At 41.9% G+C, this 24,064-nt stretch overlaps 1 protein-coding gene across 1 annotated transcript in view; it reads left to right on the top strand.

The window, feature by feature from the left end:
- DCBLD1 (discoidin, CUB and LCCL domain containing 1) overlaps positions 1-24,064 on the top strand; it is a 48,942-nt gene that overhangs the window by 13,895 nt on the left and 10,983 nt on the right. Inside the window, exons 2-9 of the mRNA XM_052781233.1 lie at positions 2,361-2,573; positions 13,086-13,223; positions 13,790-13,841; positions 14,559-14,631; positions 16,341-16,474; positions 21,237-21,277; positions 22,560-22,775; positions 23,505-23,635. Coding sequence (XP_052637193.1) covers positions 2,361-2,573; positions 13,086-13,223; positions 13,790-13,841; positions 14,559-14,631; positions 16,341-16,474; positions 21,237-21,277; positions 22,560-22,775; positions 23,505-23,635 — 998 coding nt within the window. The remainder of the gene's footprint in view (positions 1-2,360; positions 2,574-13,085; positions 13,224-13,789; positions 13,842-14,558; positions 14,632-16,340; positions 16,475-21,236; positions 21,278-22,559; positions 22,776-23,504; positions 23,636-24,064) is intronic.

Raw genomic sequence — 24,064 nt, 5'->3', positions numbered from 1 at the left:
GATGGCAGGCTGTCGTCTCTGGTGCACAGTTTTGCCCGTACACTTTCTGCAGAAATACAATACTCTCTGACCTGGACAGTTGTCAGGGTCTTGCCATGATAGCAATGTCTTTTCATTTTTTTGAGGAGAGTTTGGTACCACAAAGGATCCTTGGCATTGTACCGAGGTGACACAAGCCAGAACATAGCCCAGCGAGATGAAGGCTATGTGAACACTAGACTTTTCATTTCAAGGAGTCCATCCCCATGACATTTTGTTGTGGTTATGTAACTTTTCCCTTTGTTTTCCCTTTTCTTTCCCAATTAGGATAAGTTGCAAACCAAGCTCCAGATTGTAGTTACTTTATTTTCATCAGTCCAGCTAAAGTAAATGCTTACAGTTAAAAACATGTAGTTTAAATTAAAGGCCACAGGCAGTTCTTTTTTACTACACAGCAGTCAGCTACACAGGCAGCAAGGCTGTCCTGTGTCCTGCTGGAAGTGATCTGGTTTTACACTGCCTGGACCTCTGCAGACCCCTCTCTGGTTTCAGAAAGTTGATAGCTCACGTACTGTATTGCTTCTTATATTTTTATTCCTGCTGCAGAAAGTTTCCATTAAAAGACAATTTGCCCAAGAGGCCAGTTTGCCTTTCATCTTGAGTATTTTCCTATGCATTCTGAAATCAATAGTGCTTGGATAGAAAACTTGAACAACAGATGTTTTTTAAAGCATGTGAACAAGGAGATCTGAAAAAACATATTTAATATGTTTTACGGTGATATGATTTTGGATCTATGTCTCCTATTCACCTCTATTCCAAGCATGAACTTGCGACAAAATTAAATAGTAGGCAACAAAGCTAGTAATAATGATAAAGCTTCAAAATAAATGCTGTTGCTTGTGAAAAAGCGGTTGAGTGAGTTGGATGAAATGGCGGTGTAATTATATAGTAACAAGTCAAAGTTTGATAGCTTGGAGCTTATCTTTGCACAGCATGCCACTTTCCCCCCAATCCCCGGTATGGCACGTTTCTTTATCAACACTTCATTTCTAGTTGTTCATTTTTAAATAATCTTATCAAACCTTAAGTGTGTTTCTCCTAGTGATTGTGGAAGGAAATTCAGAGAGTAATTAAAATGCACAGACCAAAACAGTTTAACCAAAACATCCCCAAAAGTAAAATTTGGGGTAGTTAAAGTGAACATTGTGAATTCCCAGCTCTGCGGGATTCTTTGTTTTATTAACACTTCTAGGACTAGCTTCGGTTTTGCAGTGATAACGGATAACAGTACACAAGACTCCTATGTAAAGAGTGCCTGTGCCTTAACTGACCAAAAACTGAGGACTGCCTGTTATATGCACATACATATGGCACTGGTTCCACTGTTGGAATGGATTCCATTATTTGGAAGATTCAGCAGAATGAAATGGCTTAAGCTTTAATATATAAATTTTAAGTTACTGGGACACTTTTAAATAGTTCAGTAAAAATTGCTTCCTTTAGTAGTCAAGGTCTCTTATCTGATACCTGCTTCCTTCCCCTCTGTGGATGCTTCCTGTTTTCCATGTCAGTCCCCACATCCCCCCATGTATTTCCATGCGCCTTTTCCTGTTGTCATCTGTTCTGCTGCAGCTGCTCCTCAGATGCCTCTCCACCAAGGAAAGGCTCCGGAGCTGAGCTGAGCTCCTACCCAGTGCCACGAAAACGCGCTTTGTGGGCGCCTACCCTCACCCCTCGAGCAAGGAGGCAGCAGCACTTACATCTCCGGGCGTGCTACCGTGAAGTAGCCTGCGTACCGTGAACGATGCGCATCCCGCTTCTGAAGCCCCTCTTGTGTCTTTGCCTTATCCCCTGTGCTTTTTGTATTGTGCAAGCGGCGCAAGAAAACCAACAGGAAAGTAAGATGAGTCAGGTCTGTGATAGTATGTAGTTAAATCATGTCTGTGCTTTCACGTATGGTTCAGTTACCCTCTCTCTGACGGCTGTTTCTATGGAAATAAAATGTGGAATGATGATCGGGAGAAAACTATTTAAGGAAGGATCCTATCTAGTACATGTGGAATTGCATCTTCAGGGTTTCGGTAGGGTTTGGCTGTAAAGCAGAAAGCCGGAGAGGCTCCGTACAGGACTGTCAAATACAACTTCGTTCATGAGTCTTTCCAACCCTCCTTTCTATTGCTTTACAAAAGAAATATGACTGTATTTATTTTAGTTGCCTATGTTCCAACAACAGCATAACTGAGGTGGAGTATTACAAAATACTTTTTTATAAAGGTGGAAGTGCACGTGAGACATGATTATGTGGTCAGTATTTTCTTACACGTTTTTTAGTGAGGATTACATTCTGTTTCTCTTCCTTGTTTCTTCTCCTGCTGCAGGGGATGGATGTGGGCACACGGTGATGTATCAAGACAGCGGGACCCTGGCATCCAAGAACTATCCTGGGACATACCCAAACTACACTCTTTGTGAAAAGAAAATCCAAGTGCCTCCGGGAAAACGCCTGATCTTAAAGATTGGAGACCTGGATATCGAATCACAGAAATGCGAATCCAGCTACCTTACCATCCAGAGCTCTTCAACGTTGCATGGTACGTAAAAGATAAGGCCGTGGTCGATGCACGAACTGGTAAAAGTGTGAGTAAAAGCCGGCGCAGCAAAATGCAAGAAATGCCGGCCTTCGTCCTTTCCACGTCCGAGCGTGTCGTTGTGGGCAGGGAGGCCGTCGCCCCTCACCCCGTGTGCTGTTCTGCCGAGGCTGGGGGTGCTGCCGTGCCGTGCCACGCCGCGCCGCGCCGCGGAGGGGCCGCCGGGGCCACGGGGGCTTGTGCCCGGCGCTGGCACGTCCACCCCGAGGGCTCTGCCCTCAGCCCTGCGGAGCTGTACTATCACGGCTTTGGTACAGCAAGCGCGGGGGTCTGCATCAGCCCTGTACGCTTCTCGGGTAGGGGAAGAGCTGGCTCACGAACTGGACAGAGGCAAGATGGGAAGTTGGAGTCGGTGATCCTGCATGTCTCTATTTCCTAGGCAGTTCAGGGCTCAGAGAGGAGATAACCTTTATTATCGCTGGCTGTTAGTCACTGATAACCTTTGCTAATGTACAGGCTTTAATACTTGCAGATATTAAATGCATGCAGCCGGTCTGCGCTCCTGTAAGAGATTTGCACGGGAAGATAAGTGAGTAATCTGCTATAGCCGTGCACTTAAAACAATCGTAATGACAACAGGATCCTCCCCAGGGAGAACCTGAGGCCTTGCTCAAATCGGTTTTCCCAACCAGTTGTCGCTGAAACTTTTGATCTGCTCTTTCTAGAAGAGTCAAACTGATTTTCAAGTCAGTGCGCCCTTTTTCAGAACTCCAATTTAAATTCAGAGCTGCAAGGAGTTCCACAATGCAGGAATAATAAACTCAGGAATCAACAGTTCATAAAATTTTGCCTGCTGGGAGTGGGCTGTAGCCCTTCAGTCAGCTGAGGCTGAATGTGCTGTACTGGACTTAACAAGCAGAATGGATTCAATGGGAAAAGACGATAAAGAGATGACCTACACAGAGCCTCTGCAGGTTCTCCACCTCACCGAGCTCATTGCTTCGCTCAGTAAAACGTGTGGTTCTCCTAAGATGAGGACTCATAAGATATCTTAGTAGTAAGGAGGGATGATTGCCTTTCATTCATGAGCATGATAGGCCTATCACTCATCTGGTAAGACAAGATCAAACACGGTATTAAAGCCTTGCTCACAAACGAAGGTAAAGGTAATTATTGTTCTCACGGGGGAGGTATTACATTCTAAAACAGCCTTCACTAAGAGTGGGCAGTGACATGTTGATATCTAAGCCTTGCACAGAGCTTGATTTGAGGCATAAGGAACATCTCTGTTCGTGTGTGCTGGGATTTTTTATGCTGTTTACTTCATTGCAGAACTGTAAGTAATGAGTTGTGTTTACCTGAAGCAGTCTGTCTGTACTTGGCAGTAAGAGATAGGTGTTTAGTATTGCATTGTCATATCTTTGAATAATTTTTATTGATGCTATCTTGACATTTCTAATCAAAGGCTTTTCTAGGAAACAAGGATAAATCAATACATTGTTTTCTGAAGTGAAAAATGAAGCTTGGATGTTGATTGGAATTCTGGCTCCTTACATGTCAGCATGAAGACATCTTAACATAGTTCAGTCCTGCAGTTATTCAGCCTGTAAACACAGAATACCTGTGTATTATGCAATCAAATCCATATAATGAATTTCTTTAAAGTATTCCCACACCCATTTTCAAACCTGATTGGTAATGTCTGATACATGTGGACTATAATTTGCATTCTCAGTAACGAACTGCACAGTTAGCAGATTTTGCTCATATCTGATTAAACAAGTTTTATAGCTTAGGCAGACATACCATCTGTAATGGTTTTTGTGGTCTGCAGCTCACTGCAGACTTTCCCACTAGCATACCTACAGAGTCTCTGCTCTACGTTCAGGTAAATCCGTGCAGAACCACAGTGTGGAAATAGTGCTACATGCATAAATTCTCGATATCACTTGTGTTTTAAAAGACACAGGAACTCACAGATGAGATTAGAGCTTCTCTGAGTCAGTTGAGCCTCTCTGCTCAACTGGGACACAAACGTGACAACACCATTCTTCTCACCTTTGATACTTCTCAGCTTTGATGGACCTGTGAAGGCAGCCATTGCTGTTCAATAGTTTTACTATAGTTCTGGGTTTTAATACACATTTATGTAAGCAAAAGAAGCTCTGTGAGTAAGCGTTGCTAAGTCCATTCAGTCTGTTAAGCGTCTTTTTAAGTAGCTGTTTCTGAGCCCAGATCTCCCCTTCGCAACCCTCCCCTCTTCGTGAACATCTACAGGCAGGTCAACATCTTCCCTTTGGCCAAGAAGATACTGACCTTTGGCACTGAAATTCTTTCACAGAATGATGGAGAGTTGAAAAGATTTTGCAGGCGTTCAAAAGATTTTGCAGGCATTGAAAACATCTGAGCAATTAAAAACTAACCTTCACATGTTTTCTGTATTTGACCTGGGTTTAAAAAGGAAAACCTAAAAAGCTAAGTATGAAAGTTGACAGTATGAATGTTACTCATGTTTCAAATTAGTCGAGCAGCCTTTGCTTTTTATTTAAGAAGTTTGCAATTATAAGACAATAAGGTCCAAAGAGAAATATGTTTTAAATACCATGCTGATCTCCTCAACTCTACAGAATACAACAGAGTGAATGTCGGTATGCGTACAAACTTCTGTTGAGGAGTGTATGCGAAGCTTAGAAAATTGGTCAGAGGCAAAACACTAGATTATGTGCGTAAATATAAAATCAGTGTAAACAAATCTTCAGATGACAAAGTATTGTTTTCCTTTCAGATTTCTCCCACGTGTTGTCTTTACATTTAACTGTGATTCATTCATCGTTACAACCTTCTGCTGGGATTCATGCAAGATAGCAAGGAGTAACTCAATTCATGTTTGGGGTATTTATGTTCCATGCAGTAAGGGGAAGCTGTTATATACAAATGAATGGATTAATTGATTTATGTTAGCCATAACATTGGTTTCTTCACTTTTGCAAGTCAGTGACTACAGATTAGACCACTTAAATGCAAGTTTTATTTAAGTTCAGGGCATTCCTCAAATTTTGTAGACTGACAGAAGAGTACTATGAATCTAATTCCTTCCTAGAAAGCACGTAGTGGTGTCGTGTATGCCAATCTACTGAAGCCTTCCCGCTTAACTGGGACACAAACGTGACAGTACAGTTCTTCTCACCTTTGATACTTCTCAGCTTTGATGGACCTGTGAAGGCAGCCATTGCATTTATATTTCTCCAAGATTGCAATCGAAAGATCATAACTAAATTATTTTAATGAAGCTCTAAAACTGGAGACAAAGTGGCTGAACACTGTATCTCTGGGTTATTACTCTGCAGACTTTTTTCATCAGTGTTCACTGGAGGAAAGAACCTGTAGCAAGCCTTTTCTTTCAAACTGTTACCTTTGTATCCAGACTTAGATGTGAAAATTTTAATCATAAGTCAGCAAAGGTAGTCTAGCACCAGTTTTGGTGAAACTGAGTCACCTTTGTCTGACAAACCTTTAAATATTAGCACAGCTTTGCATGTGTTGTCTCTAGGAGAAATAAATAGATGATCATGTTCTATTTCAAAGGCATAGTTTTGCACTGGATGAAAATATGGGGGGGGTTTGTCCCACAAAAGGAATCTAGAATAAAAATTAGTATGAAGTATGATCTCGCAATATAGACAAGGTGCAACCTTTACTGAAATGCTTTTCTTCTTAATTACATTATCTGAGCATATTAAAAATACTGAGCTCTGAGTAAGATCTTCTGCTTTTTTAATTAGTTAAAGGGATATGTGAAAACAAGATTAACCATGTGGGCCCTGTAGTTCTCAAGAACAAAACTTGCACTACTTGTGAAGGTGTAACAAATGTTTTAGAAGTTAGACAGGAACTGCTTTTAGGTAGCTTCTTTTCATGTCTTTATCAGAATTCTATACCTCTTTTGACCCTTTTTTCTTGCTTTTTTCCCTCTCTTTCCCCAACTAATGGCTTAGTATTTTTTTCCCTTATTTTTGTGAGATGATCACCAGTCTTGACTGGAGAGATAGAATAAAGAAGACATAAGTGCCTACTTACTTCTCCATTCACTTGTAGTCAGTAGGAGGTTGACGTGTTCCTCTGGGGTGGATGTCAGATCTGCTGAGTGACTAGTAATAATTTGGAGAGTTACTGCAGTTATCTTGTTCTTGCATAATTTACAGCCGGTAACTAGTGTGAAAGAGAGAAATTACTGAAAACGCTTTCTTCTCCCTGCACCCAGTCACTAAGGGTTGTTAGACAAATTGAGCATTTACTGATGTGTGAGTGTCTGATGGCTGCTGAGAGAGTGTGCGCACGTGTGTGTGTGTGCACACGTGTGTGTGTGCGGGTGTGCAGGAGAACCAAGTGCCTTCGGATGCCTCCTACCTGTCATTATGACTTGAGGGGATTCATCAAACCAGTCTTGCCTTATTATGTATTGTAATAGATGCCTTGCTTGAATAAAGGGTGTGTCCAGGCTTCTTTTTCGCCCCTCAAAGGAAACTTGTTATTACAGTATTGTTTCTGGTATTTCAGGAAATCCAGGGAAATGCCCAGACAAGTTCTCGCTGAAGATCAAGTTGAGCAGTTTCTTAACAGTCAAAACTCTTCTAACAGTTGGGTTTCGCCTGAGTGGTTGCAATATCCTGAGGTTTCAGCTTTGGAAAGATGTATGCGACAGAGAACGTCTGCATTTGTTTTATCAAATGAACTCTTTTTTCCTCTTAGCTGCACAGTGTACTGTGTATTTTTCTGTGGTTTTTGTTAAACAGCTACAGTTCTTTACTAATGATTCCTAACTGTTGCTGTGCTTCTGCCTTTGGGTTTGGCTAAAAACCACAGCCACGTTAGAAGTGGGAGATCTCACCTAAGGTCAAGCAAGCAGACCTACAGCCTGTGCAGGTGGCCCAGACCCTCCCTTTTAAAATTGTAATTACTTCTCCAGCCTGACTCTACTTGGATGCCTTTTTATTTCCTTTATCGCAGTCTTTGGCAACCCTTTGGAAACGTTAACTGAAAGTTATGTTTGCTTTTTTCCTAAAACGAGAAATGCTTACCACTCAGCCTGAGGTCAGACTGTGTTGCACAGAGTTAAATGTTGAATAACCGGCCTGTCTCATCCTGACTGCTCTGTCAACTCACATCTACTGAGTATTAAACACCACCTTCCCCACGTCCTGCAAAGAAGGACATAGAGCAGCACTTTTCATCTCCTGGCACATCCTTGCAGGGTGACGCTGGTTATCCCTGTGCATGTGCATGGCAGGGTTGGAGCGAAGATCTCCCCTCTCTCCCCTCTCTCCCCTCTCTCCCCTCTCCTCTCCAGAGAGGAAGAGTTACTGCTTATGAAAGTTGAAGCATTTGTGTGAATGTGGGATGGAGATGAATTTCAAGAATGCAGATGTTTTCATACAACAGATCCTTGCTGGTTTTGTGAGCTGTTTGTGAAAGACTTGCACTCTGGCTGAGTTTTTAGCTCTGAAGTGAAACAAGTGTAATCCATGTTCATCACATCTCCTGTTCTTCCCCAGCTGCTGAGGTACTTCCAAATTGCTTTATTTGAGAAAAGGCTACTGACTATAAGGATCACAATTTAAAACATTGTTTTCCCAAACAAATGCGTTAGGAAATTATAATCTTGGAGAGGCAGATCCCTGGGATCGTTGCTACACCTTGCTCATCAGCCATGCCTTAGTCTGCAAGTAAAGACAGAAAGAAAGGGAGAAGATTCCCTGTTGAACAGAGGACATCATAAGTTGATATCTAAACGAACCAAGTTTCTTAAAGACCTCTGCGAATGTCAAACTGCAAGTTTCAAATGAATTTGAGGAATTTGAAAGCAGAATGAGCATAGTGAACCAGACATGCGATAGCTAAAGAGGGAAATAATTGCTTTTAAAAGGAAGTAAAGCCTTACAGAAGAGGCAGAAAGTATTAAGAACTACAGAAACAAATGGCATGTAGGCATTGCCAGCTGGTGTGAGAGAAGAGAGTCCTCTAGGCACAGCGCTTCTTAAGGGAAGTAGAAAAAATAAAGGAACATAATTCAACAAAGCAGTCTCAGGAAATATGCCAGAGCCTGGTTGACAGTAGAAGTAAACTAGACCTCATAAAACCAGACAATGCTGTAAAGATCATCAGATTTGCAAAACAACACTATTATGAAAAAGACAAAAGCAGTAGACTATTGCTAACATTTAAAAAATAAACAACACATAAAATAGTCTCTTCAGTCTCCAGAGGAGCCAGCCAAAGGATATCCACAAGACAATTTACCATGTATCTTACAGGATGTTAATACTGCTTGGAGACAGTGATTCCAAACTAAAAGTATTTGATTTAAGCCACCTAAACCATACCAACAGATCAGAAGTTCTGGATGAAAGGCATTAAATGTTAGTTTAATAATAGAGAATATTAAATTAGGTACATTTGAAATTCCTAGGCCCCTAATAGCTCTCCTGCAGAATTAAAAAAATATATATATATATTAAAGAATCTGGAGCGAACAGACGGAACCACAGTTGGGTCAACTCATTAATGAGACACTGAAAGAAGAAAAGGCCTTGGCATCTAGATGTAATAATACTGAAATATGGAGAACACCTACTCAGTTTCATGACATGTAAGACATCTGTTTATTAAATCAAACTCTTTTCTTTGTTCTTAGTAAACAAACCAAATAATCCTGCCTACCTACCCCAGCAGAGCTCCAGCCGAGTCTCTTTAACAGGAAACAAGGAGATCAGCATTCATGACTCATTTTTCAAGCCGAATATGCAAAACAACCCACCTCACAACTAACATTAGAAGATGAAAAACTGATATCGTGATCTGGCAGTTCTCAAAAGGGATCTTAAAAAACTTTTGGCTTAGTCCCAGGTTTAGGAATTAAGTATTTGTCCAGAGTCAAGTCCAAATGCTGCAGTAAAAGTTAACAGGGCCCTGTAAGCAAGTTTCTTGTTTTCATGCCAGACACAAACCAAGGCTTTCTCCATCATCCCTCCTCTCTGCTATGGTTGTACAGTATTCATATAGATAGCCTGGGGAAATCAATAAATCCTAGGTGGAATGGACAGAGAAGACTGGGAGCACATATGAGTTTTAAAAGTAGATGATAAAGTAGTATTTTTGTCACCTCAATTGCAAGTGGAAAATACGGACTAGTAAATACAGTTTTCAGATGAAGTCTAATGTCTACAGATGCTGATTGGTTTAATCTTCTAATGTCTATAAAATCTCACAGTATCTGTATTCAAGGTAATAGGTAAGTCAATGGAGAGCAAATCTACTAGGTGTTACTGTGTTATATAGAAAGTGCATCTAATTCAGACACGTCACAAGATGAAATACAGGGAGCCAGGGAGACTATCCTTTCTCTGGCTTTACAACATTAAAGGAAATGGAGGACTGCTGTATGGAAGTGCATAGGAAAGAGTACATGTGGTTAAAAACAAAGACATTATTCTTCTCAAGAAAATTAGAAAACAGATGAAAGCATAAAGTTCTCTGATCAGTCAAAACTGAACCCAAAGAATTGTCTTGACCCTTAATCGGTTTTGTTTTCTAAGCATCGCTAGTTGTCCCCCTGGGGAATTTCTTGGAAGACCGCCAATGTAAAATAAATTGATTAGGGGGAAAATGAGAATTCGATGTTAAAAAGGCCACTCTGCAAAAACTTGGCAAAATAGAGAGAGGTGCTGTTAAACCTAAAACAATATTATTGGGTAAATTAAATCAGAAAGGTGCTTGCACGGGTCATTTCAAACACAATAAGCACTGAAAAGAGTGGAATAAGAGCTTTTCCTAAAGCCAGGCTGCACATGGCTCTAGTTCTTTCAGGGAGTAAAGGACCTTTAAGCCAAACCGGTATCTGATCGGTTTCTCTAATAACAGCAATAGAGGGGTGAGATAATGCTTATACTTTTTTCTAAACCCTAACTCTTAGCACTCATTTCTGTATTTGATAGCACAGAAATAAACTCTGCTGGATCTCAGGCAAGTCCGAAGACCTGGCAGTATAGTGCTGATATGGTATTACCTGAATTATTGAGAAGAAACTTGTTGAAATATTTTGCAAGGCTTTCTCAGTTTGCAACAGAAGAACAAGTGAATGTTCTGTAATATTAATATATGTGGGTTTCCCTCCCTGCCCCCCAAATCTATGCAGAAAACTGACAAACTTTTGGAAAATTTTCCTTCCTTCAGTGTATACTCTTTCTTGCTTCTATATCCTTTAAGGAATTAATCCTAAGCCCCCTTAGTTTTGAGCTACCCGTGGGAGTCTCCCGGTACACCAGAACTGTTCTTGGCAGAAGATAACCATAGCCTGGTAACCCTTCTTGGATTTATTACTTAACAGTAGGCACTTGTCTTTAGGCGTTACATGCTGATGTCTTAAGCTGATTGTTTCTGAATTTTTGGCTTTCGTTTGCATTATACAACTCTCTGTGTCTAGACTTTTTTATTTTATTTTATTGTTTTTTTGCTTATGACATGTGTGATTTGTTTGTATAATTATCTGGAACGTATGTAGACTTGCTACTGGAGGAGACACATAGCCCAGATCCAGCCAGTGTGTGGTTGAGTGAATCAGCCATCTAAATTATACCTACAGTGTAGATAGGTCACTGCCAATCGCTGCGAGGGAGAAAGCCAAAGAGCGCTTGTGAGAAAATATGTAGAGACAGTCCCTGAGAGAAGAAAAGGACTAAAGCTTTCTCAGGTGTTTTATTTTGAAGAAATGCAATGCCTCCCTGTCTTCTTCCCCCTTCTCTCTCTTGAAAGAAAAATATCTAAGTTAGCACTTTACTTCTCCCACTGCAATCTGACACAAAAGACCTTCTCAAATAAATCACTCGTGCAGTTGTCTGGTATGACACAGTGTCAGATGCTGTCTTTTTGATAAGTTCATTTCCTAAGCAATTTGTTTAACCCTTTTTATAGACATTGTTTTCTCTGACTAAGTCATGAGTCATTTTCAACACACGAATACTCCAGGGAAATGTCACACTCGTCGCTTGTTTCTCTGCCTGCCTGGCTTTGCCGTATGATTTTTATAAGCCAAAAGACAGAGTTTCTCCTTTGCTTTGTCCCATTCTGCTGACAACTGGCTGGTTTGGGTTCCAATTGGGCTACTCTATAGGCTGATCTTATAGATGTTATAAGACCAATGAAGCATTTGGGAAAGACCACCCCAAGAGTGTCAAGCAGAATGAAGAAGCTCTTAGGAGCCTGCTAGGAAGGGTACAACTCATCAAATTTGTGTCGTGCTGTGACTGTAATTTCTTGTATCTATCTCAGATGTCAGTTCCAAGTTGCCCTAAAGTAGCCACCTCCAATAAAATGAGGTTGTCTAGGAAAAATCAAAGTGACCATTTTTCATCCCAAGGACTTGCTTTAGGACACAAAAGCTGTCATTCTCCTCAACAGAACAGATGGGCTGGGGGCTTATAAAGGGTCTTGCTTGTTTTTTCTCTTGGGAAAAAAATCTGTTTGCCATTTTACAAAAATGTCTTCTTAGCAGTTTATATTGTAAACGTCCTCATAAATTCAAAAAAGTGTGCCCAAACTGCTTTGGATTTTCTGTGGCATCTGTGCCTGAGGGCAGCCATGGGTAAGTGTTTGCACCCAGGTGTGGTGACAGAAGGCAAGAGCAAAGACTGTGGCAATCTCAGAAGAAAGCTCCCCTGGGGAACTGACTTCTGAAGAGGCAAATGTAATTATTAAGAGTTCTGGGCAGGCCTGCTGTCACAAGAAAGGAGTGTCCCAAAGACTGTTCCAAGACACTGCAGTTGGTAGCTATAAAACTCTTATCTAATTCAATGTAAGTGCAAGGCTCTTGTCTCCCTGTCCCACCCCCTTCATCTTCCCCTTTCCCTCCCTCTCTTTTTTGTTTAAAACTCTAGAGACTTGAACCGTATACTTTAATGGTCTGATGATGTTTTTAAAAGGAAAATAAATTAAGAAATTTTCTGACTAAAGTGGTACTGCCCTGTAGTACAATTTGGCTTGTGGCACACGGCTCCTTGAAAACCAGGTACCCTGTTTGTGATCTTAATCTGTCTTGAAACGGCTGCTGTGCTACAGCAGCATGAGCTGTACGTGTCTGGAGAGTTTATCTGGGGGGCCCTGTGTAGATCCCTTGGATTGCCTTTGAATGTTCTGTTTTTTTCTCTAATGAGTTACTGCTGGTTGTAAGCATGCTGTACTTCAAAGGCTGAAGGACATTAATCATTCTCTTAAGGATTATGTGATGAGAGACGTGGATGCTAGACTTGCTGCCATGGAGAGACAATTGGATCCTGGCCACTCCTTGTCAGGGTAACTTTGGAGCTCGTACCCGTAAAGGACTGAAGCCAAAACCCTTTTGTCAACATTTGGATTGGTACTGAAGGAGAATGAGCGTGTTATGAAACTATTCGCTAATCATGAGAATATTCCAGCCTAACTATGTCATCTAAACTTTTGAAATCATCTTTGTTCTGTCTGTAGGGCCATACTGTGGTAACGTGATGCCCGTCCCCAAAGAAATCATTCTGGATAGCAATGAAGCGACTATTCACTTTGAGAGTGGATCCCACGTGTCAGGACGAGGTTTTCTGTTGTCCTACGCCAGCAGTGATCATCCAGGTAAAGTGAAATCCAAAAGTACTAAAGGATTAGTGGTGTGGTCCCCCCTATTTCATTACCTTCTTTACACACTCAGACTTTAGCCCAAATGTTTGGTCCTAAATATTTCCAGATTAGCATGAACCATGATATTTTTAATAGCATGTGTGCAAGAAGCAGTTGTAATATTAACCAGATATAATAGCTGCTGAAATCTTACCGAGACAATTTGCAATACAGACCCAGTGAACAAGAAAATTAGTACCTTTTCCTTGAAGCTCCACTGTATTCTGGGCTCCAGCATCTACCACACAGTGATAGGATGAAGGGATAGGAGAGATTAAGATTTGATTCCTACATTTAATATTCTGGGGGTCTGTGCAACTTTGTTGAAGGTGTAAGACATAAGAAGAGTAGAAGAGGGAGATGAAAAGAATGAGGGAAAACCATAGCTGTTCCTTTCTATCTAATAAAATTGTTCAAGTATTATACGGAGAGGTCTTTAAATGTAATTTCATGTTCAGCCAAATATTTGTCTGTATTTCTACAACCTGCAATGGGGATTGACATTTGTAAACTTTTCACAGATCTAATCACATGTTTGGAACGAGCAAACCACTACACAAAGGCTGAATACAGGTAAAGAGGGTTTGCAGCTCTCTGCGCTCTGGCTTGCTTTGCTGTAACTGTCTTCTGGTCCCATGTTAGAAAATGTCATATAAGGCAGGTACAGTCTTGGTTTTCTGGAGAAGTGAATTTGTTTGAGCTCCAATGCTGTAATAGTCTAAGGGATGGAAGTCTGTGGCCCGGAAAAGTGCGGGAATGGAGTTATAGAGCTCTCAACAATTCTCGTTAGGGCATACCTATACATGGTATATGTAAAAAGAGATTCCACTTTGAAATTCAAAGTAGCCTCAAATTCCAGTGCTTCTCCTGAGAGCAGATCACGTCCTAGCTGATACAAGATTATCGGAGGACAAGATATAATTTCTTGGTTCCTTGAACTTTGTGATAGGATTTGAAATGGTAATAAATCGTGCTCTTCTGGCTGCTGTCTGGATGTGCATGTAGGCTTATCTGGGCTGTGCTGAAAACTTGTGTGGTAGCATTTCTAGAACAAGAGAATTAAACAGAAATGCCCTTGCAAAACTGCTTTTCTGGTTCTTTGTGTGCTGCTGTGTGCAGTCCACTCACAAACTCAAGGGCCTGTTTATTTACCTCCTCGACTCACTAGCAGACCATCAGCCAGAACTTACTGCTAAAACGTTTCTTGGTTTGAGAGCATTTCTTTTGTACGAGTTTGTGTATCATCACTACAGTTCATATTTTAAACAAGCTTCTCTTCTCTCACTACAGCAGATACTGTCCTGCTGGCTGCAGAGATATAGCAGGTGACATCTCTGGGAATGTCGGAGAAGGATACAGAGATGTAAGTACACAGGATAATGAGGGGAAATTTATAAAGACAGAAGAGAGAAGCGTAGCACAACTTGGTTTCAACTTTTGCTGTTTGACTTTTGTCAGTAATTCTACCCAGCTGTGTTAGATAATACCTTTTTTTATCAGTAGATGAGTATGTTATCAGTATATAAGCACATGGAGACACTTTTCAAACAGACCAATCAATTAGGTGAGAATAAAGTCCACCAATTGTCAAATACACCTACTGACTTGTGGTTTCTAGCTTTATGGAAAAACCCTGCATAGGGTTTGTCCCTCTTGAGGCAGCGCTCACGGATGTACTAAATATTCCTACTACTTCAGCTTTTACTTGTTTGGAGTCCATGCGTGTTTCTTTTCTACAGTTATCTCTTGTAGGAAAAAAGACACATTTCAGTAACATGCAGGTTTTCTTTAAGATTATGCCTGCAGTATCCCAGCAATCTGCTCTGAGACGAAATAAATATTATACACTGCCTAATGACATCCCACTGATAACCACCAACCTCTTGGGTTGTCTTAACTGCTCGTTCTCTAAAGCGAAGAAGTTCCCTGAGTGGTTGCATTTATCCACAGTTCACATCACACAGTGCTCTCCTCCCATCATGCCTGTGAAATCTTTACACCTCTCACAGTGGAGTAAGTTTAATCATACCACTGAAGTAAAATCCCACCCTATCACAAATATAGCAGTTGCTGAGTTTCCAAAAAGTCAGTGTTCAAGTTTAACCTGTTCATCCAGTTATTTGAGCACACCGCTCCAGCCTGGAAAGTGGCAGAGCTGAAGAAACAAAGAAATGCCATAGTACATTCTCATTAGCTGGAGTTATTCCTCCCCTTCCTTCGGGTGGTTAGGAAAGAAAAGCATCACATGGCATGACCTCATGCAGATCTTATCTGCGCTGAGGAATTTTTGAAAGAAATTTTCCCTCCACCTTAAAGGGGGATTCAGCTTTTCTGATGGGAAGAACCCGCGGGGGTCCCCTGGAGACCTGCTGCCTTTGTGTCCCCAGCCCTCCCCGGAGGGGACAGCCCGGCACCCCAGCTTGCCGGGTGGCAGTAGCCCAAACTGGGTCGGTGTGAAGGAGACCAATCTCTGCCAGCAGCCCCTGGGAATGTCTCCTTTGCACCCTTCCGCCGGCCTTTCTCGGCTCTGCCCTAGCCCAGTGGTACGTTATTGCCACTTATTTGGCACCCAAGTTGTCCTGCCTGTATTTTTCAGCGTTATCCAATACTGGCAAAGGGGTTCTACTTAAAACCCAGCAGCAGCTAGTCAACACATAGCCAAATCTCCTAATGTATGCCATGACTCAAATCCTAAGGCACAGTAATAGACAGGTCTGCCTTCAGGCAAGTCTATCAAGTAATTATTGTTTTCTCTTTGCAAAGAAGAGTCGCCTTGCCTTTGACTTTGTTTTCCTGAGGAGTGACACAATACTTATTAGGTTAAAATCTTACAGCACCTTCTCAGAAGCAGATTATTTGCTTTGTCATTTGAAAAAAAAGTGACTTTCGGAAATGCATTTTTTTTCAAAGATCACTGCTCTTTCTCTCTCCCCTGCCTCTTATTCCTCTTGAGCCTTTGCCGGATTTTATGAGCTGTAACACCTGTATACTAGTGGCTTGGAAGCGAAAGCATTAGCAGTTTGTCAGATTGATCCTCTGAGCTTTGGCTTCTGACGGCTTTCTGCCTTTCAGACCTCGCTGCTGTGCAAGTCGGCGATACATGCAGGCGTAATCGCGGACGAGCTGGGCGGTCAGATCAGCGTCACCCAGCAGAAGGGCATCAGCCGCTACGAAGGCGTCATGGCCAACGGCGTCCCCTCGCACGAGTGAGTACCCCCTCGCACCAGTGAGTACCCCCCTCGCACCAGTGAGTACCCCCTCGCACGAGTGAGTACGGCTGCAGCGAGTACCGCTGGCGGGGCTGGCTCCGGGAGCAAAGCCCCGGGCACAGTGCGCTGCCCAGATCAGCAGAAGCAGGTGGGGATGCTTTTTGGGGGAGGAAAAGGTGTTAGGTGTGAGTCTAGGGGCTTTGTTTCTACGGCTTTATTAAAATGGTGTTGGCATTGGATATAGGAAAATGTTCCAGGTTTTCAGTGGCTATACCATGTAGGACGGTATTTTCTTTTTTTTTTTTTCTCCTTCTATTCCTTCCAAAACATATTTGCAAATTCCTTTGTTAGAAGATACATGAAAGTACGATGTTCTGCAACAAACACCTTTAATCGATGTGCTAATAAATCATGATAAATTCATGTTAAAGTTTAAAAAAAAAGCTAGGAAGAATGAATAAATAAAAAGTGCCATTAAGCCATAGGGGATTTCATGAACAACTTCTCAAACACTGTGCTTTTGACATGTTCAGAGTTTTTCTCTTTTTAGGATATTTATAGCAAGGGTGTTATATTTACCACTTATCTTCTGACTTTTAATTGTACTGTTGTTGAAGTAGAAATAAATCCTCTAATCTCTATCCAGCACAGTAAGCCCTTCCAGCAACTGCCTCTGTCATTCCTGCTGGTTTATATTTTTTAATTTTCAAATGTTATCTGGATTTTACATGAGGCTTTTTTTTTTGTAGGAAGGGAAATCTCCTCAGTCCCATAGCCTATGAGAGCTAAGGGAATATGTCTTTTTTATACTCTTTTCCTGTTTGTCCCATGATTTCTCACACCCTCCTGACAATTTTACAGTCATGGTTTCATTCATGAAAAAAAAAACCCAACATCCATTTGGTCTGTTGCTGTGCTTAAATTTCAGCAGAGATTGAAATGCTTTATATATAATGGCACTGGAGTATACAAAGCTGTGTAGCATGTAGACCACCAGCCGAAGGCCCGTAAAGCCTAAATATTTTCTATTTTTCTTGAAAGGTAATTGCCAAAGAAAATTAATATAAACTTGTTGCAAGCAAAGCAGGACTGAGAGCTCAGCTCAGGCACAAAGCCCCTCCATAAAACAAATAATACAAATTCTTTCCATCACACATGCCAGCTTAGTGAAACCCTAAATTAAATATTTTGTGCCTTATTGAAAGATGTTACAGAACCATTTACATGCATTTGTATGTTCGCGATCCTTGAGAATCCCAGAAGGAGTAACTCAGACAGTAGCGCATGAAATGTTATAATGAAAGGCAGCTGGGATTCCCATTTGTATTTTTTTCACAGTACAAGAGCTAGTGGGCAACGAATGAAGTGTATAAGACAGCAAATGTACGTACATGTGCTGGGGGAAAACACTGTTTGCATAATTAATGCATCATCTTAACTGCTGAGCGTCCTTTTAATGTTGCCATTCACAAAATATCCTATACCTTTCACGTGAGTAATGGAAATACCCAGAGATGCAAACTTGTCTCTATTACATCAAGTGGGGGAGCTCCCATTTACTTGAAGGAGAGCCGAAACGTGCACTTCCAGGCTGAAGCCAGACTCCAGGGCTCGAATTTAGCCCATTTAATGTGAGGCCCCTGAGAGAGGAGTGCAGCCCCCTTAGCTCTCCTGCATACTGGGACAGACGGAGGCACTCCTCCAGCATGATGCACATCTCAAAGGGACTGAATTGCTCCGAGGAGACAACCGTCGCTTTCTACAGATTATACAGGGAGCCATAGGTAAGCGGGCTCATTCTGGGTGGGACGCCTGCAAACTAGATGGCACAGATTTTGAGAAAAACGGGAGTGTGAGCACAGCGCTTCCCGCGATGCTTCTGCTGCTCCTGGCAGCTGGGACAATCCCGGGCGCAGATGAACTGCTGGTGTGAGCCCATTATCCCAGGAGAGGGAAATTGGAGGATGCAGGGAAATCCTTTTATTTCAAAACATGAAAAAGCGTTCCTAGAAACAGTGGGCCTATTTACTAAGAAGATGAACCAATGCATTTCATGCTTTATAAAGGCTTTTATGAGAGGTATTTCCAAAGCTGTATGGCTTCCCTGTCCTCGGGGTACCTACGTGCTGCAAGAAATTCCTGTGGAGCAGCCAGTGCTGGTGAGAAAAAATTGGTGCTTGGACAGCAGTGCTTTAAGAGCTTTTTAGACGCCCTTACATAAAAGCTTACTCAAGTTTTTAAATTCTCATTTACAGTGGATTTCAGTATTAAAGGTTTAAATTATTTAGTGACTTGAGCCAAAACTGACCTCATCAAAAGCTGCTGCTGGAGTGCATTGAGCTGTTAAATATTTGCGTTGTAACGTGACGGTGGAGTTACGGCTTGCTCGCTCACCAGCCCGCAAGAGCTGACCTTGGCCCGCCTGACTCCATTTTTCAGTGCGCTTGTTACGCTCCAGCATCTGTGAGTTTTTCAGTTCTCATGATCCATGCGTGGACCTGCACCCGCAAATGCTGTAATGGAGATCAAGTGGCTGGATTTATTGGGCAGTTCTGATACCCCAGTACAAATATATGGGGGTTTAACTTTGTAATGTGACCTGGCCTGTGACTGTATGTCTGTGCATGTGAAATCATTTGTCTTTTTGAAAATGCAAGAGACCGCACGCTTGTGAATTGTGAAAGATGAGATTTGGGGTTAACCTGCACCGCTTATAAAAAGCTTGCTTGAGACCAACTCTGAAAAAAAAGAAGTATTTGATGCTAACAGAAATTTATTACGGGAAGCAGCATCCTTTTTTGGCAGAGCTACCGGCACAGGTCTCCCCTGCAGTCCCGCCACCAGTACTGTTGGCTAGACAGGATCCTGAAGGTTGTCAGGAAAATGAGGAGCACAGGGCGATGCCATCCCTTAAAGGACAAAGTGAAATTTGTGTGATGAATGCCACCTGTCACATTAGGAAACTGATGAATTACCACTTACTGAATTAGTTTGTCCTCTTCAGTGACTTGCAGAATTATAGCAGAAATATTTCAGCTTGATTTCATAGCTTTATAGACCTTAGAAATGCTAACCTCCTCCCTTTCTTTGCTAAAATTGCAGCCCTCTGTTTGAAAGGGATCTGGGTGGCTTTTTTATTACAAAGCGTTATCTCATAAATAAGTATTCGAGGAACGCTGTGATTTCTGTTTAGGGTAGGTTTTACTGATCACCATGGGTTTTTATTTTCTTCTTTTCTCTTGAAACGGATTGCTTTGTATTCACTAAGAAAGCAAAAAATTGTTTTGGCTGCAATGTCGAACTGGTTTGAAGCAAGCAGAGCACATCTGATCGCCCCTGAGGATTGCCCAGGGGGGGAAGGTGTGGGAGGGAAGGCGGGCTTGAGTTTCTCCTTCCAGCTACTCTACCGCCTACATGCCCAAATAAATCAGCTCCCTCCCAGTGCTCTCCGTCATCTCTGAAGGGCTTCGTTTGCCTGTAGTTATTAGTTTTCCCTCAGTGACAAAAAGAAGCAGTGTTTTTATTGCCCTTGACGTGGGACCACTTTCCTATTCCCCGTTTTCGGTGCTCTCGAAACATACAGCCATGCGCACCGCTGTTAGCCCACGGGGGAAATTTTCCTGGCCAACAACAAAGGGCAGCCTGGAGGGGAGCTGTCTTGACGCTTAAGTGCAGAAGCTGTTTTACCACTCAGTCACGCCGGCCAAGGCTTTTGAAAAGGGGCAAGTGATGCGTGCAGCTAATCGCAGCAGCGGCGTTGAAAGGGTCAGATTTTCAAGAAATCCAAACTAATTTCACGTTAAAACCCAGGCTTTTATTTTCATTAGGCAGAGTCATCACTTCTGGAATGAAACCTCAGGGGCAATCATCTCAGAAAGCGGCTCCATGGGAGGCCAAGGAAAGCTCAGCTTTCCCTTACAGTGGTGATTTTATCTTGTCCTGCATTGTGCAGGGTTGTATGGAGTGGCCCAAGAAAAGGTTTTTCTCCTGAAGCAAAGCAGCCCGTGTCAGAAGGAGGAAGAAAAGGGGAGCCATAGATGTTAATGGAGCAAAAAGAACCATTCCTGATGGGAGGTGTTGGTGGTGGTTCTAACAGAACTGGTTCCCACCCAGGTTAAAACAAGGAGTAGTTTTCATTCAGTCTGGCTATGATACACCTGCAGCCCAAGTAGGAACGGCGAGAGTTGGCATGGTTTAGTCACCATCACGCGTAACTCTGTCACGATGCGTAAGGCTGGATTTTCTTCAAACTAGATGCGGACTTAGACTAATAGGAAGTCATGGGTTTCAGTGCCCTTGGTCTAATTTAAGCTACTGTAGGTGAGAAGAGACCTGGGCCCGGTGCCGGAGCAGTGCACCGCCGGTAGAGCCAGCCCCGGTTAGCTTTCCCGATCCTGGCTCTTTGGAATGCTCTTATGTTGCTGGTCTGAGGAGGAGCAGAAGGGGAAAGCTTTCCCGCAGAGGTACAGAGCCTGTGCAGAGGAGAAAAGCAGAAGCATGCAGCAGGAGTAACAGGCTGATGGGACGGGGAGTCATTTTAAAGCATAAAAAATGCTCAAAACCATTAAAAACTGACCTGAATTCAGTCACGGTGAGAGATGTGCAGGAGTGCTTTTACTCGGGTCAGTAACCAGCCAGCAAAGTAAGTGGCTATCTGGCCAGAGATACTTTGGCAGATAAAGAGTGATTCTGAAACTGTACCTCGGCATTGCCCTGACCGCCGCCTGAAAGGCTGAATTACCTTTTTCTTTTCTTGCAGTGGTTCGCTGTCAGATAAGCGGTTTATATTTACGTCAAATGGTAAGAATAATGGCTTTATTTTTAGCTATTCAAATTTTACCTTTTTATTTAAGTATTTTCTGTATAAGTTTTGAAAAGTAATCAGGAGAATGTCAGGCTGTGTCTAGGAAGGATATTTTAGGACAGCAATTTTTTAAAATTGGCAAGTGAATAAAAAAATTGAAGGAATGTGAAGTGAGCTAGAAAAAAATCACAGAATAGGAATAGGTCATATGCACATAGACGAGAAACAGAAATAGTATTCTGCTGTTACATTTCTGGTGCCAGCATGTGAAAAATGGCAATCAGATAATCCCATTTTTATGTACTTTAGGCGGCAGAAAATGAAAGCAGTTTTTCTGCAGACATTTATAAATTCCATCTTCGTTATACAAGAAGAGAACGAAAACATAGGAGGAATGAAAATATATTTACATTGCACTGATACAGAACGAGTTTTTGTTTATGACTTTCCAAGACGCAAAAGCTTCTTTAATCTGTCAAGCTGTTCATTTGCATAAAACATAGCAAAGAGGGGGGAAAAGTTCGTGCTCGTTCATTTGAATTATATTTCAGTCATCTGAGATAAAATCATTTACTATTCCACTGAAAATTGTAAGGCATGTATAGGCCTTTGAAACTGCCAGGGAATTATTTTTAACTTCATTGAAACCTTATTCCGCCGGCCTGTTTTCTCTGAAGAACCTTGATGTGCAGAAATTTTGCGGGTTCTTTGGTGGAGTTTGTAATACTTACCTGCAGCTATTATCTTCGTGATATCACCTCTTGGCAGCAGTATCAAGGAGCTTCTGTAATGAGTAACTTTCCTAGCCCCAATTGCAGGTGAGAATCATGAAATATTTACAGTAAAGTGTTCCTTTCAGTACAGTGCCTTCATCCGAGAAATGTTTTGTACAGCAAAATTAGTTAATGCCAATCTCAAACCATAAATATTATGTTTCAGAAGGAAAATTTAAAAATATAAGAAGTCTTCACAGGAATGAGACAAAACTGCAGGGATTAAAAAACAAAATGGCAAAAATAGCAGATGTAGTCAGAAGGTGTCATGTATGTAGGAGTTAAATTGGTAAAGGAGAGGGACCGCAGCACTCTGGTACTGGATCATCCACTACAAATTGACTGGCAAACACCACAGCTAATGGATAGCGTCAGGCTAGCACTAGATTAAACAACATCTGACTTTGCTGCTGTGGGTGGTCTTCATATGTTGCTAGCCTAATATAAAAATATGCTGTGAAAACACAAAATAACTCCTTCTGCCTGTCTGTGTGGGGACTCCTAGGCTGCAACAAATCTCTCAGTCTGGAAGAGGGATTCCTCTCCAAGAGCCAGGTTACTGCATCTTCCTACTGGGAGGAGACCAACGAATTTGGGCAAGTATTCCAGTGGTCTCCCGACAAGGCTTGGCTTCAAGTCCCAGGATTGGCTTGGGCCTCTAACCACAGCAGCAATCGTGAATGGTTGGAGATAGACCTGGGAGAGAAGAAGAGAATAACAGGTATGTCACTTTGGTTATTAGAAGCTGGGGTTTCAGCTGGAGAAGAAACTGAATGCAGCTGAAAAGCTAATAACGCACTAATGCAATGTTCCTTTCATTAAATGTAATGAAATGTTCTGCATTGAGGAATATTATTTTCCTATTTAAAAAATCATGGCTATTCACAAGACTGGTCTTCCTATAGGGATACAGGATTGAACTCAACTGTCATGCATGCCTGGTCTGTAAACATGCTGTTAGGCTCAGAACAAAATATTTACACAGGGACCAGTAGAGTCTGGATGGATGATAAACGATTGCTTAGGATCTATTCATGATGCAGTTCTGGAATCAATAAGAAACATTAAAGTCATAGCCTTTGAAACAATGGCCCAGGTGAAAGAAACGCCTGTTTCCAACTCCTGGTTTAGTTGTAAAAACGTAAATTACAGTTGTTGCTAAAGATGTAAAGACTGCTGATATGGACCATAATATCAAAAAGCAATTACCGTTTTTGGAGTCATTAATTTGGGCTCTGTTAAAAATTCCATTGCTCTAAATTCACAATTTAAAACTGATTTCCATTCTTCACCCAACTTTTAAACTCAATTCCAACATAGTTTGAAAAATAAATTAAGACCTTGAAGGCAAAGTTCTCCAAATTGTTTTGGCTTCTGTGTTTGCATTTGAAAATGTTCCTTTAAAACAGACACCTAACAAATGAAAACGTATTTTGCATTTTGTTAAAAGGGATTAAGACCACTGGTTCTGGATCCACGGTGATGAATTTCAACTTTTACGTGAAGACATTTACAATGAACTACAAAAATAACAACTCGAAATGGAGAACTTACAAAGGGATTCTGAGCAATGAAGAAAAGGTAAGGGAAAGTGGGAGGGGTAGGAAAACACAGAGCAAAAATGCGTTCACTGCCTTGACATTGAAGGGCAGGCTTTCACTGTCAGGAAAGATTAGGAGTTTCAGACTTGTCTAGACTTGGGTTGTCTTCACCAGGGTAATTTACGGCCATGGAGTAGATAGCGAGCTTGTAGAAACAAGGAAGTTATCCAGGGCTTGCTGAAGTTGTGAGACACACACAGGGAGGCATGTGTATGTCTGTATCCTTCTTTTAAAAAAAAACAGGGTGTAATTAAAGCTGTACAACAGGCTGTTTGGGCAAGCCTTAGCTCAGCTCAGCGCTTGCCCGTGCTAGGAACGCTGTACCAGTGCAGAAGCGTTGGTCGGTACGGCACCAGCAAAGCTGAGATTCGGCTTCAGATGCAGCGGGATGGTCAACCCACCCCCCCAA

This window comes from Harpia harpyja, chromosome 3 (assembly GCF_026419915.1).
Source record: "Harpia harpyja isolate bHarHar1 chromosome 3, bHarHar1 primary haplotype, whole genome shotgun sequence".
NCBI classification, from domain to species: domain Eukaryota; kingdom Metazoa; phylum Chordata; class Aves; order Accipitriformes; family Accipitridae; genus Harpia; species Harpia harpyja.
Note: the sequence above shows the minus strand (reverse complement) of the source record. Positions and strands in the feature narration are given on the sequence as shown.